The sequence below is a fragment of the Trachinotus anak genome, unplaced genomic scaffold (genome assembly GCF_046630095.1).
Source record: "Trachinotus anak isolate AG129_WGS33_773 ecotype Australia unplaced genomic scaffold, CSIRO_AGI_Tana_v1 ptg000028l, whole genome shotgun sequence".
NCBI lineage: Eukaryota > Metazoa > Chordata > Actinopteri > Carangiformes > Carangidae > Trachinotus > Trachinotus anak.
The window spans coordinates 17,113,801-17,129,408 of NW_027273879.1; the positions used below are offsets into that span (position 1 = coordinate 17,113,801).

A 15,608-nucleotide genomic window follows, 5' to 3' on the forward strand; every position below is an offset into this window, starting at 1 on the left:
CTGATGTGTCACCAAGTACTGGGGCAGAGTTTTTGTGCTTAACGTCGCTCACTGGCCCAACACAAACCTATTATGCCTAGTATGCTACAACTTGTGTGCAGCTTCGCTCACAGATTTAGGGAAGTACTGGCTGAATAATATCAATATTGAGACTGTCTGACTTTATTTCAGCAGAGTGAAGTCAGACTAAATGATACGTTCAGTTTCAGTTGTTATCGTACTATCATACAATGACAAAGTCGGCGTAGGGAGGAAGTCAAGGTAGGTCAACAAAACATCAGACTTAAACAAGGTGTACATTTCTGATTTCAACGAGTTGATATTTTGTTTTGTTTTGTTTTTTAACCATGACCACAGTCGTTCCATAACATTAAAAAAGTAACAGTATTAATGTCAGCATGATGATGAAGGCCATATAACCTTAATTAAAAATTCAAAACGTTTCCCTGAACTTGAGTTTTATTTTTCCCTCCCCTGAACACAACTAAATGGCAGATCTAGTTTTGCTAGTTGCTAGTATTTTCTTTTTAATTGAATCCAATGTCCCTTCATCAGCTGAGGCCACATCCCTGAGCAGTGACATGCAGTATCCCCACTCATGTCCTCATTCATTAGAGAGCATGGCATCCCATGTGAGAGTGAACAGTCTTTAACTACACAGCAATCGCCCATTTAGCTTTGACACTGCATCGCGTTACCTCAATTAATGATTCTAAACAGACAAATGTACCTATTTTAACACCAGTGTTTGAACATAAATGTGAACTGAATTAATAAGAAAAGAAAAATCCTCACCATCGCGGTCTCCAGGCTGCATGTAGATATCAGCAGCATCCCACTCATAATTCTCATCAACAGAGGCCTTTCTCCTGGAGAGGTCACAAAACATCACTTAATACTGAATATAGACACAGTTTGGGCATTTACTGCACACACACGCACGCTCATTAACATCTGCAAATGGCAAAGCACTCCCAAGAAACTATACATCACATCCATTAGAGACTTTTCCCTCATAGAAGACAAACACTTGGCTTTTTTTTTTCTTCCAATCAAACACTTTAACTTTTGCTTCATACTTCGTAAAAAGGAGCAGATTGTTCGGGGTATGTTTGCTAATGTTTCTTTTTAACATCCAAGACAGTTTACGCTATATTATGTTAATTTACACCACAGTAATGAATGTGTATGGCTTGAACATTTCATGAAACATGTAATAAATCAATGTTGTGCCATTTCTATTGAATTCATTGCTTTTTATGTTGTTTCAACTTTGCTCAGGCTGCATTTCAAATCACAGCGTGATATACAAACAGATTTGGACACCTTTGTTCTTCAATATAGTTTATACAAAAATATGGTAATTAATTACGAAGATTTAGTTTGTCTTGAAAATCTGTAAAAATAAACTTTGAGTATGTGAAAGATAATTACAATTGGAAAATTCTACTTTCTTTATTTCCTACTATAAATTATATTAGATAATGTATACAAGACTCACTTTGAAAGCATTATATCGACCACACAGGTTCCTTTTGCTCTACAAATGCAAGCCTCCACATTTTCTTCTATAAAACGTAATTTCCCTCATTCATTATGGGCTTAATACCTTTGGCTTGGTTCCATTCGGTGACTGTGCTTGTCCTCTGTAGTCCCCTGGCTCTCCTCTATAGTCTCAGGTGAGCTGGTGAGGGTTGGTGAAAGGTGACACAAAGACAGACGTCCATTAGTAGGCTCCATGCTGCCTCGCCCACTGCTGGCGTAACTGCTGTAGCTGCTCCCGGACTCGAGTATTCCCTCGTAGCCCCCTGCTTCCACTTCCAGTAGCTCTTTATCATTGTTGTTGGGTGGTAAGGATCTGGAAGCTTCCTTCATGGCCTCCAAGTAACGTTCTGCTTCTTTCATGGCCTCCTTGTGGTAGGTGACTGGCCATTTGGCAGTATTTGGAATGATGGATGGCTGTCTTCTTGGCTCATGGCGGCAAGGCACATCAGGGTGTGGTATGGGCCTCTCTGGACTGCTCCTTGCAGATAAAGGGGCCACAGCAGGAGGTGAACGGGAGGCAGCTTGGGTAGCAGAAGGAGAATTTGCAGGAGACTTGGAGATCTCCCTGGTAGGAAAGCTCTGGGGTTCCCAGAACACAGTGTCTGGATGACAGGAAGATGCAATTGAGCAGTTCTCCTGGCTGAGTGAGTCTACCCAGGCATCAGGGGTCAGAAAACTGCTCTCTTTACGTCTCCTCAAGTCAAGGCTCTGACTACGCTGTTTAGAGTCCCAGAATTTAGAGCCTTTGGTCACAGCTCTCCAGAGTTCTGGGTCTGGAGTTTGTGGAGAAGCTGGGAACCTGAAAATATGGTCCACAGAAGCAGGACTACGGCAGTTAAAGCTTGTGCTCCTCCACACATCATCATAACGGCCTCTGCAACTCAGCGGGCGACCATGTTGCACATGAGCGGCGATTCTGTGGTGCAGCATCGGCTTTGTAGGCTGCATTGCACACATCTCCAACTCTGGCTCATCCACACTCATCTCAACACACACGTCCTCATCAGTGGGCCCGGGGAACAATGCCTCCACTTTTGAAGAGTCTGGCACTGCATCAAGAGTTGAATTAGAGCTTTCAGTGTATTTATTGCTGTGGAAAGTCAACGTTGAAAGGCCGCCATGACTAAGACTGTTCTGTCCCTGTGCCTCAGAGCATGAATCATTCGTTTGCATCTCTAAGAATGTAGATTGTGGCGAATTATTATAGCCCTTTGGTGCTGCCTCTGCCCTTTCATATTGCTGTTGCTTTGTGGAGAGATGTGGGGAAGTTAATCTGTCTTTGGAAAAACCGCCAGGCTCCTCAGAATGGTGGGGGGTCTGTTTGGTGAAGGATGAAGCAAGATGATGGTTGTCAGGCTTAAAACGAGATGGACTCGCAGTTGAAGACGCACTGAAACAAGTCTCGGCTGGGGTCGGAGTGCGAGGAGAGACAAGAGGATGGGCTTCCCAGTGGACAGAGGATGAAGAGAAAGGGCTTGGGGACAGACCAAAGCTCTTCTTACTGCTGGGGTATCTGTGTGGCAAGGTACTGCTCTTATATTCCCAGACAAACTCATTATCACCATCGTCTCTTCTCTCCAAGTCTGGCTGCTCCCTCTTCATTTCCATTACAGAGCCTCTTTCTAGTGTGTACTTGTGGAGCTCCCTCTCCAGCGCCTCCCTCTCCTGAGCCAGTCTCAGGCAGCGACTCAGGTTCCCTCTCTCACGCTCGTGCTCCATTTGCAGCACCAGGGCGCTGGCAGTCGTAGATGGCTGACCTAGGCTAGATCGGATATGTGGGAGCACTGGGAATGTGGGAGTTAGTTCTTGAAGTTGATGAGGAATTGTGGCCAAATTACTGTTGGAGCAAAGACTGCTAAGGTCAGGAAAGCCATTGTAAATTGGCTTCTGATCGAAGATATAAGGATCATGATGGGGGAGGTGCTGGGCCATGCTGCAGGTTTGGCTTGGAGAAATGGTCTCCACTGGTTTGGAAGGTGGGAGATCAACAGAGAGCACAAAAGGTGGCTGTTTCCTGTCTTCCCCACTAGAGTGCAGTGACACAGACCTTCGGACTCTGGTAGGTTGGTCATACCTTACACTTTTCCTGCTGTGAACACTCAAGGTGTCGTTGTCATACGGTGGAAGTATGAAGCGCCCATCTGGACCTCTAGAGATCAACTCAATCGAAGGAGAAATCGGAGAAGAGGTTGTTCTAGAATGGCGGCCCCTGCTGTAGTTTGATGAAAGATACTTCCGCCGATGATGATTCTCAGTGCTACAGGAAGAACAGTCTGTCTGTGAGGTGGAGGAGGTGGTGGTAGAGGAAGTGGTGGGATAGAGGGTGCTGGCTGGAAGTAGGCTTTTCTTCAACACACTGTCTGGACTCCCGGTGCCTGAAGTCTTTCTGTGTTTGAGAGAGGGCAAGAGGGATAGGGAGAGGGGGGGTTGTAAGAAAAACCGAAGGTGTAAGAGGAAGAAAAATAGAGAAAATAAGATTGAGCGAGAGTGAAAGAGGGGGTGGGAGAAATGTTGACAGAGAGAAACCAAAACAACAGCAGCAGCAGCAGCAGCAGCAATACATGAAGATGAGGAAGAAAAAGAAGATATGACATAGAAAACAACAGAAGTATTGGCCTTTTCACCATATTAGTTTGTATGGGAAGCAGCAGGAAAGGTCAATGGAAGGTATTATAATGAAATGATAACGGGATACTTACATTGATGGGGAGCATTTATAGATGGCTGGAGGGGGCTCTGAAAGGGAGGGAGAGGGGCAAGATGGTATCTGACTCATTAGGATACAACCACACTGACCAAGAAGTAAAAAACATAATCAACCCCAATAAGAGCCTATTAAAGGGCCCAAGGCACCCAGGCTTGTCCAAAAAGTTAATTACACTTACATTTATCAGCCCCTAATGAGAAATTACCCTAATTAGCAAGTAATGTAAATGACATCAATAACTTTTACAACTGAATGGACGAGCAGGGGACAAGAGGAGCGCCAAATCCATGCAGTAGGGTATGATTTATATAATGGATTGAAAGTGCCTTCAATATTTTATTGAATAAATGATGATATTCATGATGCAGTTCATCAAAGTGAGTGTCTGCTGAGTCTCTGGAGTGAGGAGCATTTTACCATCATCCTTCCTTCTGCGACGCTGGTCCCTCTTGCGGCTGATGACACAGGCGGACCCCAGCAGCAAGACCAGTGCCAAGCACATGAAGCCGACCCCGCCCAGCACACCGGCCAGTAATGGCTCCGGGACGAACTCCAGGCGGCGGGATGTGCTGGGGTAGATCTCCATGCCTGTGACATCATTTCACCAGTGATATATATTAGTAAAAAAAAACAAAGGGTGAGCTAGAAAAACTAAACAGTTGCTTGCTCTAATGGTAACACACACGAACAAAAAAAAGAAGACAGTTAAGTTAAAAAATACAATATACAAGACAAGAAATATTATTTTTTCTGTTTTTATTTTGTGTACTTGTAGACAATTTATTAATATATTTCAAATATATATATTTTCAAATACATTTCTTACATTACGTTTTTTATTAGAAAGTACATATTTCTAAATAAATATCAATTATTCCTAATGTAATTCTTTACCTATAGGACATAAAGTTTACATTTTACATTATTTAAAATGTTGTTTTATAATTTCAAACATTTAAATTTTAATTTTAAATGTATAAATCATTTATTCATAAATTATTATACATTTTAAAAGTAATAAAAATTTTCTTTTTTTTTATTTTAAAGAAGAAAATGCTTTGTTCAAGCATCTGATCATACTGTGTTACCTTCAGTACATACATATTTCATGCCACTTGCCATTTTCATGCCAAGTGTGTTACAATTACAATAAATGCAATTTATGTCACAAAGAAAGAAACTCGCAAAAGATTGCTACAAGGTATTGTATTTACAGTTTTAAGTGTCTCTAACCTCCAATCTGCATCCCTGTGATGATCATTATCATTAAATCATAAACTTGTTTGTTTTGCATAATGAGTTCAGCGAGACGTCTAGCTGAGATTATCAGCAGAGTTATGTTAAACAATATACAATCTATGGCTCAGATTGTTGTGACAGTCCCCGGGTAACAGCAGTGTATGATGAATATCATATCTAATTTGCATTCATGTCACATTCACATAGGAATCAGAAAAGACCAGTTTAAATTCTATCACTAACTCTTTTGAGAAGTTATTAGTGGAGCTATTTCTATCATTCTGGCTTCTAATGGACAGCGTTCCCCGGGGCCGTGCTCTAATTTTGGTCTAACGCTGGGAATAGAGGGACGGGAGGAGAAATGAAGAAAGAGAGAAAAGATTTAGAAAAGGAGACTGAGAGAGGAGGACGGGTGGAAACAGAGGGTGGGGTGAGAATGTGAAGGGGGCAAGGTTTGCTCTCGAACACCTACCCATGGTGGAGACATTGACTGATGGACTGGGCTCGCTCAGCAACTCCCCGCGACAAGATAGCAGCCGCAGCTCGTACACACAGTCCTGAGACCAGCATCCATACACACACACACACACACACACACACACACACACACACACACAGACACACACACACACAGTGGGGAGGACAGAAGAAGAAGCCACACTTTGTCAACACAAGACTGTGTCTGCAATGCTAATGAAGTTGATTTGAATTCGAGTGGCCCTATATAGGAGAGAAAAGGAGGATGAAAGGGGCAGAAAAAAAGAGAAGGCAGCGCACACAGATTGAAAGACGACAGAAAAGTGATGGCTGCCATGTAGTGTGCATAACTGGGAGTGTACAAGGAGGTATAGCCTAGATAAAAATCTCCAGGGCATTCAACAAGCAACGCGGACTGATTAGTCTCAGAGGGAGCCGTGCGCCTGGCTTGTTACCTTGTGCAGACCCGGAACGACTATCTCGCTACTGTTGGCACTGATGTCCTCGACCAAATTAAACCACTCCCCTTGCTGGGTTCGGGACTGAAGAACAAAGCTTGTAATGGGAGGGTGCTGAGCTTCAGGAAGCGACCACTGCAGAACAACTCCTGCTGAGCCCTGATTAGCTGACAGCGATGCAGGAGGCTTTAGTTTACTTCTTCTCTGTGGAGGATCTGATGCAGGGGGGAAAAGAAAGACCTTCAGTGGATCAGCCAGATACGTTCTGGTGGAAAAATTAAATTACAGCGGAGAAAATTGCTACTGTCACAGATGTTCAACCTTGAGGGTGTGAGGAAATAAGGACATGGATAATCATGAATATACAGCTCACTGTCTGGTTTGGTCTGTTTGATAAAATCCAAGGCGAACGTGCTTTAACAGCAATGTTTTGCGAAAAAATTTGGCCACAATAACCACATTATGAAAATGTGATACTGACACATCCTTGCTGCCACGCTGATATAACAGCATCATAATTACTTTGGCACATCCTATTCACAAATTACTTCCTGGACTATTAACTAATTGATGAGCTTGAAGAATTGATGAAGACTGATTAAGCATAAACGTTAAATTGGGAGACTGTGTGGGAGATTCCCCACACGAACGTTTGAGGGGGAAAAAAATCTGACAGTATGTTTTGTTTACCTCTTATCCAGTAATGGGTTTCATCATCAAAGGTATTTTCATGACCTCTCAAATGTCTGACTGATGTCTACTCCCTGCTCGCAATGATAAAATGTTTCTAGGGAAGCGAAAGAAACATTTAACTCACAATATTTCCAGAGGCTGTGTCATCCACTGGCCTGACCTGCCGTGGTCTGCAGCAAAGGATTTCACAAAAATGTTCTGTACATTCAGGTGAGAAGAAAGGTGCACAGTGGCACAGCGTGTGGAAATATTGGATTGAAGTATTGATTTTTGCAACTGGATGGAAATTTGATCATTCCAGGAAGACTGCTGACATCTACAAGATCACAAATATACATCTGAGGATAAAACTCACTGCTGATCAACGGGTCAAACAAGCCTCAGTGTCTGGAGTCACACTAGCAGCTCAGTGAGGCTGTGCTTAGGTGGGGGTTCGGAGTTGCTTGATCTACGATCACTGGATCGTCAAAGGTTCACAAATGTCCGTACCAAATTTCTTGGTACATCTGGCAGTTGTTGAGAGATGACCAAAGTGTTGAACCGAACGACTGACAGACCAATATAGTCCCTAGCTAGGTTTGAGCTAGAGTACTTAGGTCAGTCCTCGAGACAGTCAGAACCACAAAAAATAAATCTGTGGTGAGAGTGTTGATTCTTCCTTTTCAAACAAACAATCTTTCGCTGAGTACTGGCTTGATGCTAGCATATTCAACACACAACATCAAAGTACCTTGGACTGATGAGAAATAACCTCCAAAAATCACGTATCAAATTTGGTGAGAAAGATTAGCTTTTTTAGGAAAAATTCCTGCTTGCTGAAGCAACCTTTTTTTATCAGTTTTACATTATGGTGACATCTTATGCAGACATGCATCGGCTGCAACTCTAAAGCCTCTTGATGTTAGGTTCATTACCAGTGATGCAGACATCACTCCTTGCATCAAGTACAAAGAGGTTGGATGGTCCTCTCTCTCTGAGAGGTGTGATTTGCAAGGCTACACGGCATATTTACTTATCTACAGGGCCCTTATTGGAAAGCTGCCCTCATATATTACTTCCATGCTAGTTTGGTCCACTGGACCACATTACAGCGGGACTAATGACTGGCTTACGCTCTGTGTTCCTTGAGTTCATACTGAGCTTGAAGGAGCTGCTTTTGGCTTCTTTGCACCAAAGCACTTTAAAAATTAGTTTGTTGGTCCCCCTTGGTAATTTTAAAACCTTAATCTCAAACCTTTTAAATTCTGTTTGTTTGAATAGTTTTTTTAATAATTCAATGCTTTAATTAAATGTAATGTATAATTTATTACATGTATTTATATGTTTGTTTTAATTGATTGTTCTTCTTTTATCTTGTATTCATATTATTTTGTATCATTGTATGAAGACACAAGTTTCATTTTGACCTTTGGGGAAGTTATTCATGAAATTAACTTTATATGCTGATATAATCTGCTTCTGGCAACATTTGTCACTGATCAAAAAGACCCTCAACACCAGCTTAAAGATGAAAAGCCTACTAGCTGAATGTTTTGTTCACTGTTCACTGCTAATAACAAAGACCGAGGAGAATTACAACATTTGATCGGATCTCGCTGATTTAGAGGAAACTGGGGGATCGTACTGACCCAAGGTCCGCGTGGTGGCCATCTCGCTGAAGGGTCCTGTGCCCATTTTATTTCGAGACAGGATGCTGAACTGGTAGTTGGTGGCAGGAGACAGGTCTGTCACCTGCATCCTGGTGCCAGAGGACAGGGGCACAGGCACAGACAACCAGTTCTTTTTCCCATCATTATCACTCGCTGAAATCTTCTTCACCCTGCAGAGAGAGAGAGAGAGAGAGAGAGAGAGAGAGAGAGAGAGAGAGAGAGACCAAGAGACCAAGAGAAAAGAAGTGAGAACAAAAGAGCGGTGGGGAATTCTGGGAGTCTGGTTTTATGAAACATGACAGAAAAGTAGGTTTCATTAATCATTCATACTCATCATCATCTCCAGATTTTGTGGCAGCGACACTGATGTATCCCTGCTATTGCAACTCCAATTACAGTGATATTCATGTTCCTATCGAAGCTGAGGTTCTATACATCTATTTTACACAGAGCATTGCAATATGATGGCTTTGGCTCAGTAAAATAGGTCTGTTCTTCATGAGAAAACAGTAAAATGACAGAATATTACATGGTCCACTTAATAGTTAGGTGAAATTTGAATAAGCATAGATACTGTATGTTATCATGGTGCATAAAGAAGGACATATTCATAAAGCTAAATACAAGAGCAGACCGCACATTCTAAAGAAAAAAAAAAAACAAAACACGATCTGTGGGTGTTTTTCTATTCTGGTCTGTAGCAAATTGATTTTTCAAGTATATGGTGTGAACAATTTCCCATAGAGCCTTCACAGCTGTAAAACAAAAGCATGATGGTTAAAAATTTATTTGCAGAAAGACTCGATGTCCTAACAAGACCCATCTGCTATCATTATTAGTCTGCAGTTAAAATATCAATGGGAAAACATTCGCTTTACACCCTGCTTTAGTTCATACAGTGCAGAAAAAGCTAAAGTGTTGACTTTTGTTTCTCATAACAGGGAGAGTATTCACTTCATAATTTTTGGCCGTAACATGTCAGGCTGTCAGAGCGACAAGTAACTGAGACTTTAGAAGGTTCTTTATTCTGTTATTCTGATCTATTTATATATTTCTGATGTAATTTATATTTATTTCGATGCCGCTCCTTGCTGCAGCGATGACCCAGTTCCCTCTCAGGGATTAAGATAGCTCATCTCATATTCATCTGATGTAGCACTCCCAGGTTACAATGTGATTAAGATGAGCATTAAGAGAAGTTTTCTGTATGCCCTCACTTGCACTCTTAGGTATCAAAAAAACATGATCATCTAAATACAGTTTTCTATCATTCCATTAGTGAACGCTATTTGGAAAAAAAACAAAAAACAAAAATTTGTCCATGTTCATGCATTTTAACTGTGACACAAGGACTTTTATACTGCACTCATGTTCTGCAGGGAGAATACAATTTTAACACTATGGTTCTGGTTAATTCTTATCCAGCTGGCTGTAGTTTTACATGCCTTTTATTTTGTCTATCACTCTCTTTCTAATCCAACACAGGCATATCACTGTGTTTTCTAAGTCAATATATTGTAAAAGCCCTGATTCACCAGAAACAAATGTATTACGTCCTGTTTTTCCAGCAACCTCCTATTGCAGCTAGCGTGGCCACTGCATTATGAAGCTATGCTCTGCACCAACGTTTTTTATTGTAGCTGCCAAGAAGTGATAACAGATAAATGAATTCCTCATCCTGGAGATCAATAGAGTAATACCAGCGTTGTCGATGGCTGCCATGGTTACAGCCCGAGAAGAAAGTGGGAGGCTTTACACCCACCAAACTGAAAATGTCTGTGCTGATCCTCCATCAAAGCCTGCCTCCCAGGATAAGTTGGCCTGCCTCACCCCTGGAGAGACGGACAGAGAGGTAGCCGCATGGGGACTGGTTCCTGTAATGGAGGGAACGGAGAGGAGTTGATGGAAATCAGCCAGCACTTCAACCACCTGATACCGCTAAAGTTTAGAGGCCAGCTCTAGATGTGCCACATTTATCCATTGGAGGCGGAGTGGAGGCACAGGCATCCGTCCTGTGCTGGGTGTAATAGGGGATCACAGAAAACAATATAACAAAATAAACATGTTGACTGCTCACGTAATAGCAAAACAGACTTTGGCACTATGGTATTCTCAGATAGGAATCCTCCTGTTTGCTCTCACCCAGGACAAAGACTTGTGTGCTGGCCTTCACCGAGGCTACGCGGTTAGTGGCGCTGCACTCCCAGGAACCCTGGTGGTCCTTGGTGAGAGGCTGCAGCAGCAGAGACCCGTTGGGCTGTATGGAGTAAGAGATGCGACGAGCCAGGTCGACCTACCAAACGTACAAAGATCATCCACAGATAGAACAAAAGTCTCCACATCTGTTTAAATACACAGTCTATACAAAATAATCAAACGTTTTTAAATTACCAATATAATAGATCTCTTCTCGATCAAGTTCACATAACCGTCCACATCTCATAATTTAACTGAGAATTGATCCAACAACCATCTGCCCAGAAGTTTAACAAGCCCATCAGCTCATAACTGACCATACTGTAATGAATTCGGACAGATCAGACATCAAAAGTGAGCCAACATAAGTAAGGAAACATGATTTGTTTACGGATTAAAAAAGGTTTTCATTACAGTATAAACATCATTAACAAAGTATATCTGACAGTGTACTGACAGTGATATAGACTGTCCAGCTCTAATGTACACTGCAGGCAGAAAGTATTAGACAGCGGCAGGTTTTTGATTCTGCACTGACTGAATACATTAACACTTAATCCACTTTTCTGAAGTCACCTTGTTATACAATCAGTTGATCTGGTCCATACATCAGGGGTGTGCATTTGATTGCATGATTGGTAAAGGGAAGAAATTCAGACATTCAGGCTAAGATTGTTTGCTCTTTAAAGTATTGACTTGCAGCAGTAACTGCTCAGTAAAATCTATACGGAGGAAAAACATTGCTGCACTTATCTCCATCAGCTGGAAGAATACACTTGTGATTATACTCATCAGCGCACTCACCAAATGCGATCGGCCTTACTTTTGACCACAACACACCCAACTGCAACGTTGTGTGGTTGTGTACAGATGATGTGGCAGCCAGTAGATGGTAGCACAAATAGAATTATCCTTAAAGAGCAACGACACCCAGACTGAGCAGTGTTTCACTGTTACTGAGAAAGTTTAAAGTTTGTTGCGCCTCTGACCATACTCAGATAGATGTGGTCGGGTGGGGTCAAAATTGTGCTCTGCTGTAGATGTGACCACACCCAACAACGATGTCACAGTGTACTGCAAAAACAAGACTTTCTGCGGGGTTGGGACGGTTTTCAAAGTCACAATAGAACAGTTAGAGGGTCTTTCACTTCAATAATATCATGTATTCCTGAGTGAAACAGCACAGGCAAGGGGCATAGTGATGAGAGGGATTTGATTCAATTTTTGTGTGATGACTGAAAAATAATAAAATAATAATAATTAAAAATAAAAAATCATAAATTAGACCTCAACCATGCTCCTTTAGAAATCTAAAGTTTTTCCTCCCCCCTGTCGCCAAGCGCTCGCTCTTTGTGGGAACTGTTGGGTTCTTCTCCGTAACAAAGTAAGGTCTTGACCTTACCCTGTGAAGTGCCTTGAGATAAAGTATATTATGATTTGGCGCTATACAAATAAAATTGAATTGAATTGAATTAAACAAAGCTAACAAAGCACCTCCTACATGCTACCACTCTGCTAGCGACAACAACCAACTACCTAACAGCTAAGTACAGTGGACACAGGATTACAACTTGGAAATGTTTTTTTTTTCTGCTTCAAAGTGTTCAGGGGTGGATGAATGCTGCAGAAATTATCACCCATGAAAAATCCCAAAATTGATGTAGTTACATCTGGACTGCATCGTATGTTTTAGTATGTGCACATTTACATTTACATTCAATAATTTGGCAGATGCTTTTATCCAAAGTGACATTTCTATCTTCAGTCTTGTATCTACTGCACTGCACTGCATGCTAACATGCATGTTTGTGTTTTATACTGAAGCCACTATGTGCACAGTTTGAAGATTTCCGACTTTTCCTGTTGGAGCGCGAGCTAAGTTCAACAGAAACATAATGTCCAAGTAACCATATTGAATAACCTGTAGCCTTCTGGGTTATTTACCTTACTCCAGGTCACTTTAATTGTTGGGTCCTCATTTCCTTGACAGGGAATGAGCAGGGTCCTTCCAGCCTCCTGTGTGTACTGCTTCTCTGGAGTGACGCTGAATGTTGGGGGGTCCTGTGAATTGCCAAAACAATATAGCTGAATCAAGGAGATTTCAGCATTGCCAACAATGGATTTTAAGACTGGATTACTGCCGCTTTGGACAAGATTATCTTAATAACAAAAGGATTAGCCACACAATTAACTCCCAAATAGTGCTGCCATTGTAGTGAGTCTGAGTTGACTCCCATTAATGCCAGAGGGCTCACACGTCAGAGTGAAAAGGTCAATAAAATGTCGTTTCTGCTAAGTTTTTAATTCGCTGTGACAGATGCAGCGGTGGTTAATTAAAATACACAGTGGTGTGGACAGACAGTTTAGCAGAACTAGACGGACAGATTCAGTGGCAGTTTCTGAGCTGCCATGGTATGACTGACCAACACTTTGGCATTAACAATGCAGGGAATGCAGTCTGCCTTACATTAGGTATTTTAAATGACTTCATATACTGTGAAGTATCGATCCACAGGGTGACCCAGGTGGCCTGGAGTTCTCACTAACCTGTAGAATTACATTGGTTGGGCCAGATGAGCCCATGCTGCCGTAGCTGTTGTACGGAGTGCACGTGTAAATGCCTGCTGCATCGTCGTTGACTGTGGCCATGAATAATGAGCCCTCCGGTGTCAAGGTCCATCCTGGATACTGGAGGAAAAGCACAATGCTCACATATACTCTGAGAGTTAGAAATAACAGGAGCTAGCACAGTCTGGATTGATGCATACCATTAATAGCAAAGTAATAAGTGTGCAGAAAGCTTTAGGAGCTAAAAGGCAGGGGAATCTGTAACCACTCCAAGGCCACGTATGAGCTCCTCAGCTGTGTTTGAAGGATTTACTGAAATAATGTTTCTGATATCTGCCTAACACAGTCCTGCAGTGGTTAAGTACTTAAGTCCCCACTGGGCAGATTATTTCCAAACTTCTTCAAAAACGTGCATTATTAGTTAATGTTGTCACAGTTTTTAGAAGATGAGATCAAAAATTGCATGTAAATAAAAGAAAAATATATTCTCCTCCTCATCATCATTTCTGAGGTGAGTCCAAACACACATGACAGAAATGCTCTGCAGTGCTTTCAACATCACTTTCTAAAGCATTTGCATTAAAAGCAGGTAAATTTTCAAGTCATTTTTCCCCCATTAAGCCACAGAGAAAGGTTTGTGTGGCGCTTTGACTGCGCAAAAGGTTCCCACTCAGTTTAATGAAGTCAAAACTGCTATTATCCTCCCTAGAATGAGGATGTGACAAAGTATTACTGTGGGTATAAGAGCTAGTGACATCCAGGGTGAAATTGGAATAATTGGCAGAATAACAGCCTGACAACGCCTGTGTGCCACACTATAGGGATCTATCACATTTCCTGTGGTGCTCCTCATCCACCATCATGTCCATCGCCCAGACCAAAGTGTTGAGGAGGGGGGTCAACGCAGCATGTGAAGGTGGAGGAGGAAGAGGAGGAGGAAGGGGAGGGGGAGGTGAGTGGATCAGTCAAAACAGAGGAAATGATTCCTGAAGCTGCCACTGTGGACTCTGTGGTAAAAAATGTTGGGATGCCCCACTCCCTGCTCCTCATCTATGATGCTTCCTTCACCCATCACTCAGATGCCAGAGGTGAGCGGTCGATTGAAGCAAAAGTGGAAAAAAAAAAAAAAGAAAGAAAAGAGAAGAGTGAAGGGGGCCGTTAGAGGTTCCTTAGGGAATGCTTCCAGAGCTTTTAAGGTTGAACACATTATCCCTGTCCAGTAAGATATATGTGATTGAATGCAATTACAGCTGAAAACCTGAAAGGATATTTCCACCCATGAACACAGGAAACATCCTATGCAAATGTTTGGAAAAAAGAAAAAAAATATCATAATGTTCACATTGTAATAGCAAAAAAAACTGTTGCTCTGCTGCACCGTAGGCAAGTTGAGTGGATTGATTGTCAGAAAAACTTTCGTGTGACGGGCTGCTAATGGCAGTTGCTTTAAAGGTGCCTGTAGTCTGCAGCGGTGTCTGACATATCTCTGCTAAAAGAGAATAAATGGAGGCCGCAGGTCCCCTGTGATGTTTGCAGCATCAGGAATCAATAAATAGAGTGGTGGGGCATAAATTTGAGTTTGGGCACAGAATAAAGGTCTGACAGTGGCTGCGTGTCCCTGTGGAAATTATTCTTTTTATTACCAAGAACAGGTCAAGTGGCTCTCCATCCTTGGTCCAATCCACGTGGAGCAGAGGAGGCTGAGCTGCTGCTGGGCAGGTAACCACGCCATCCATACCTGTGGGGAGGTATGTCTCCTGAGGCATTTGAAGAGCCTGTGCTGGGTCTGAGTACAGGAAAGAAATTAAAGTCATTTACTTTGTAACAACTACTACAATTTATCTGTGTTTCAATACCATAGGAAAAAAAAAATTACACCTACTGGTGCAGAAAACCTGCACGATAATCCATAACCTCTGATTCATTTTAAGAACAGATTGCTTTGTTGCAATCTGTTTCCTATGTGCCTGTGTTTTTACTACACGAGCTGCTCCTTGTATTTACAGCTGACTGAACGTGTCTGAAGGGTTTTTACAGGTCTACAAGCAACAGTAAAATATTCAGAGGAAAAGTCTA

General features: G+C 42.0%; 1 protein-coding gene across 3 annotated transcripts in view; it reads right to left on the reverse strand.

Moving 5' to 3' along the window:
• igsf9a (immunoglobulin superfamily, member 9a) overlaps positions 1-15,608 on the reverse strand; it is a 61,467-nt gene that overhangs the window by 9,431 nt on the left and 36,428 nt on the right. For all 3 annotated transcript variants that reach the window (XM_071465270.1, XM_071465268.1, XM_071465269.1), the window contains 12 exons: positions 15,176-15,318; positions 13,512-13,652; positions 12,909-13,025; positions 10,911-11,061; positions 10,531-10,642; positions 8,748-8,938; positions 6,424-6,641; positions 5,964-6,048; positions 4,670-4,840; positions 4,245-4,281; positions 1,610-3,931; positions 796-869 (listed from right to left, as the gene is read on the reverse strand). In XM_071465270.1, coding sequence (XP_071321371.1) covers positions 796-869; positions 1,610-3,931; positions 4,245-4,281; positions 4,670-4,840; positions 5,964-6,048; positions 6,424-6,641; positions 8,748-8,938; positions 10,531-10,642; positions 10,911-11,061; positions 12,909-13,025; positions 13,512-13,652; positions 15,176-15,318 — 3,762 coding nt within the window. The remainder of the gene's footprint in view (positions 1-795; positions 870-1,609; positions 3,932-4,244; positions 4,282-4,669; positions 4,841-5,963; positions 6,049-6,423; positions 6,642-8,747; positions 8,939-10,530; positions 10,643-10,910; positions 11,062-12,908; positions 13,026-13,511; positions 13,653-15,175; positions 15,319-15,608) is intronic.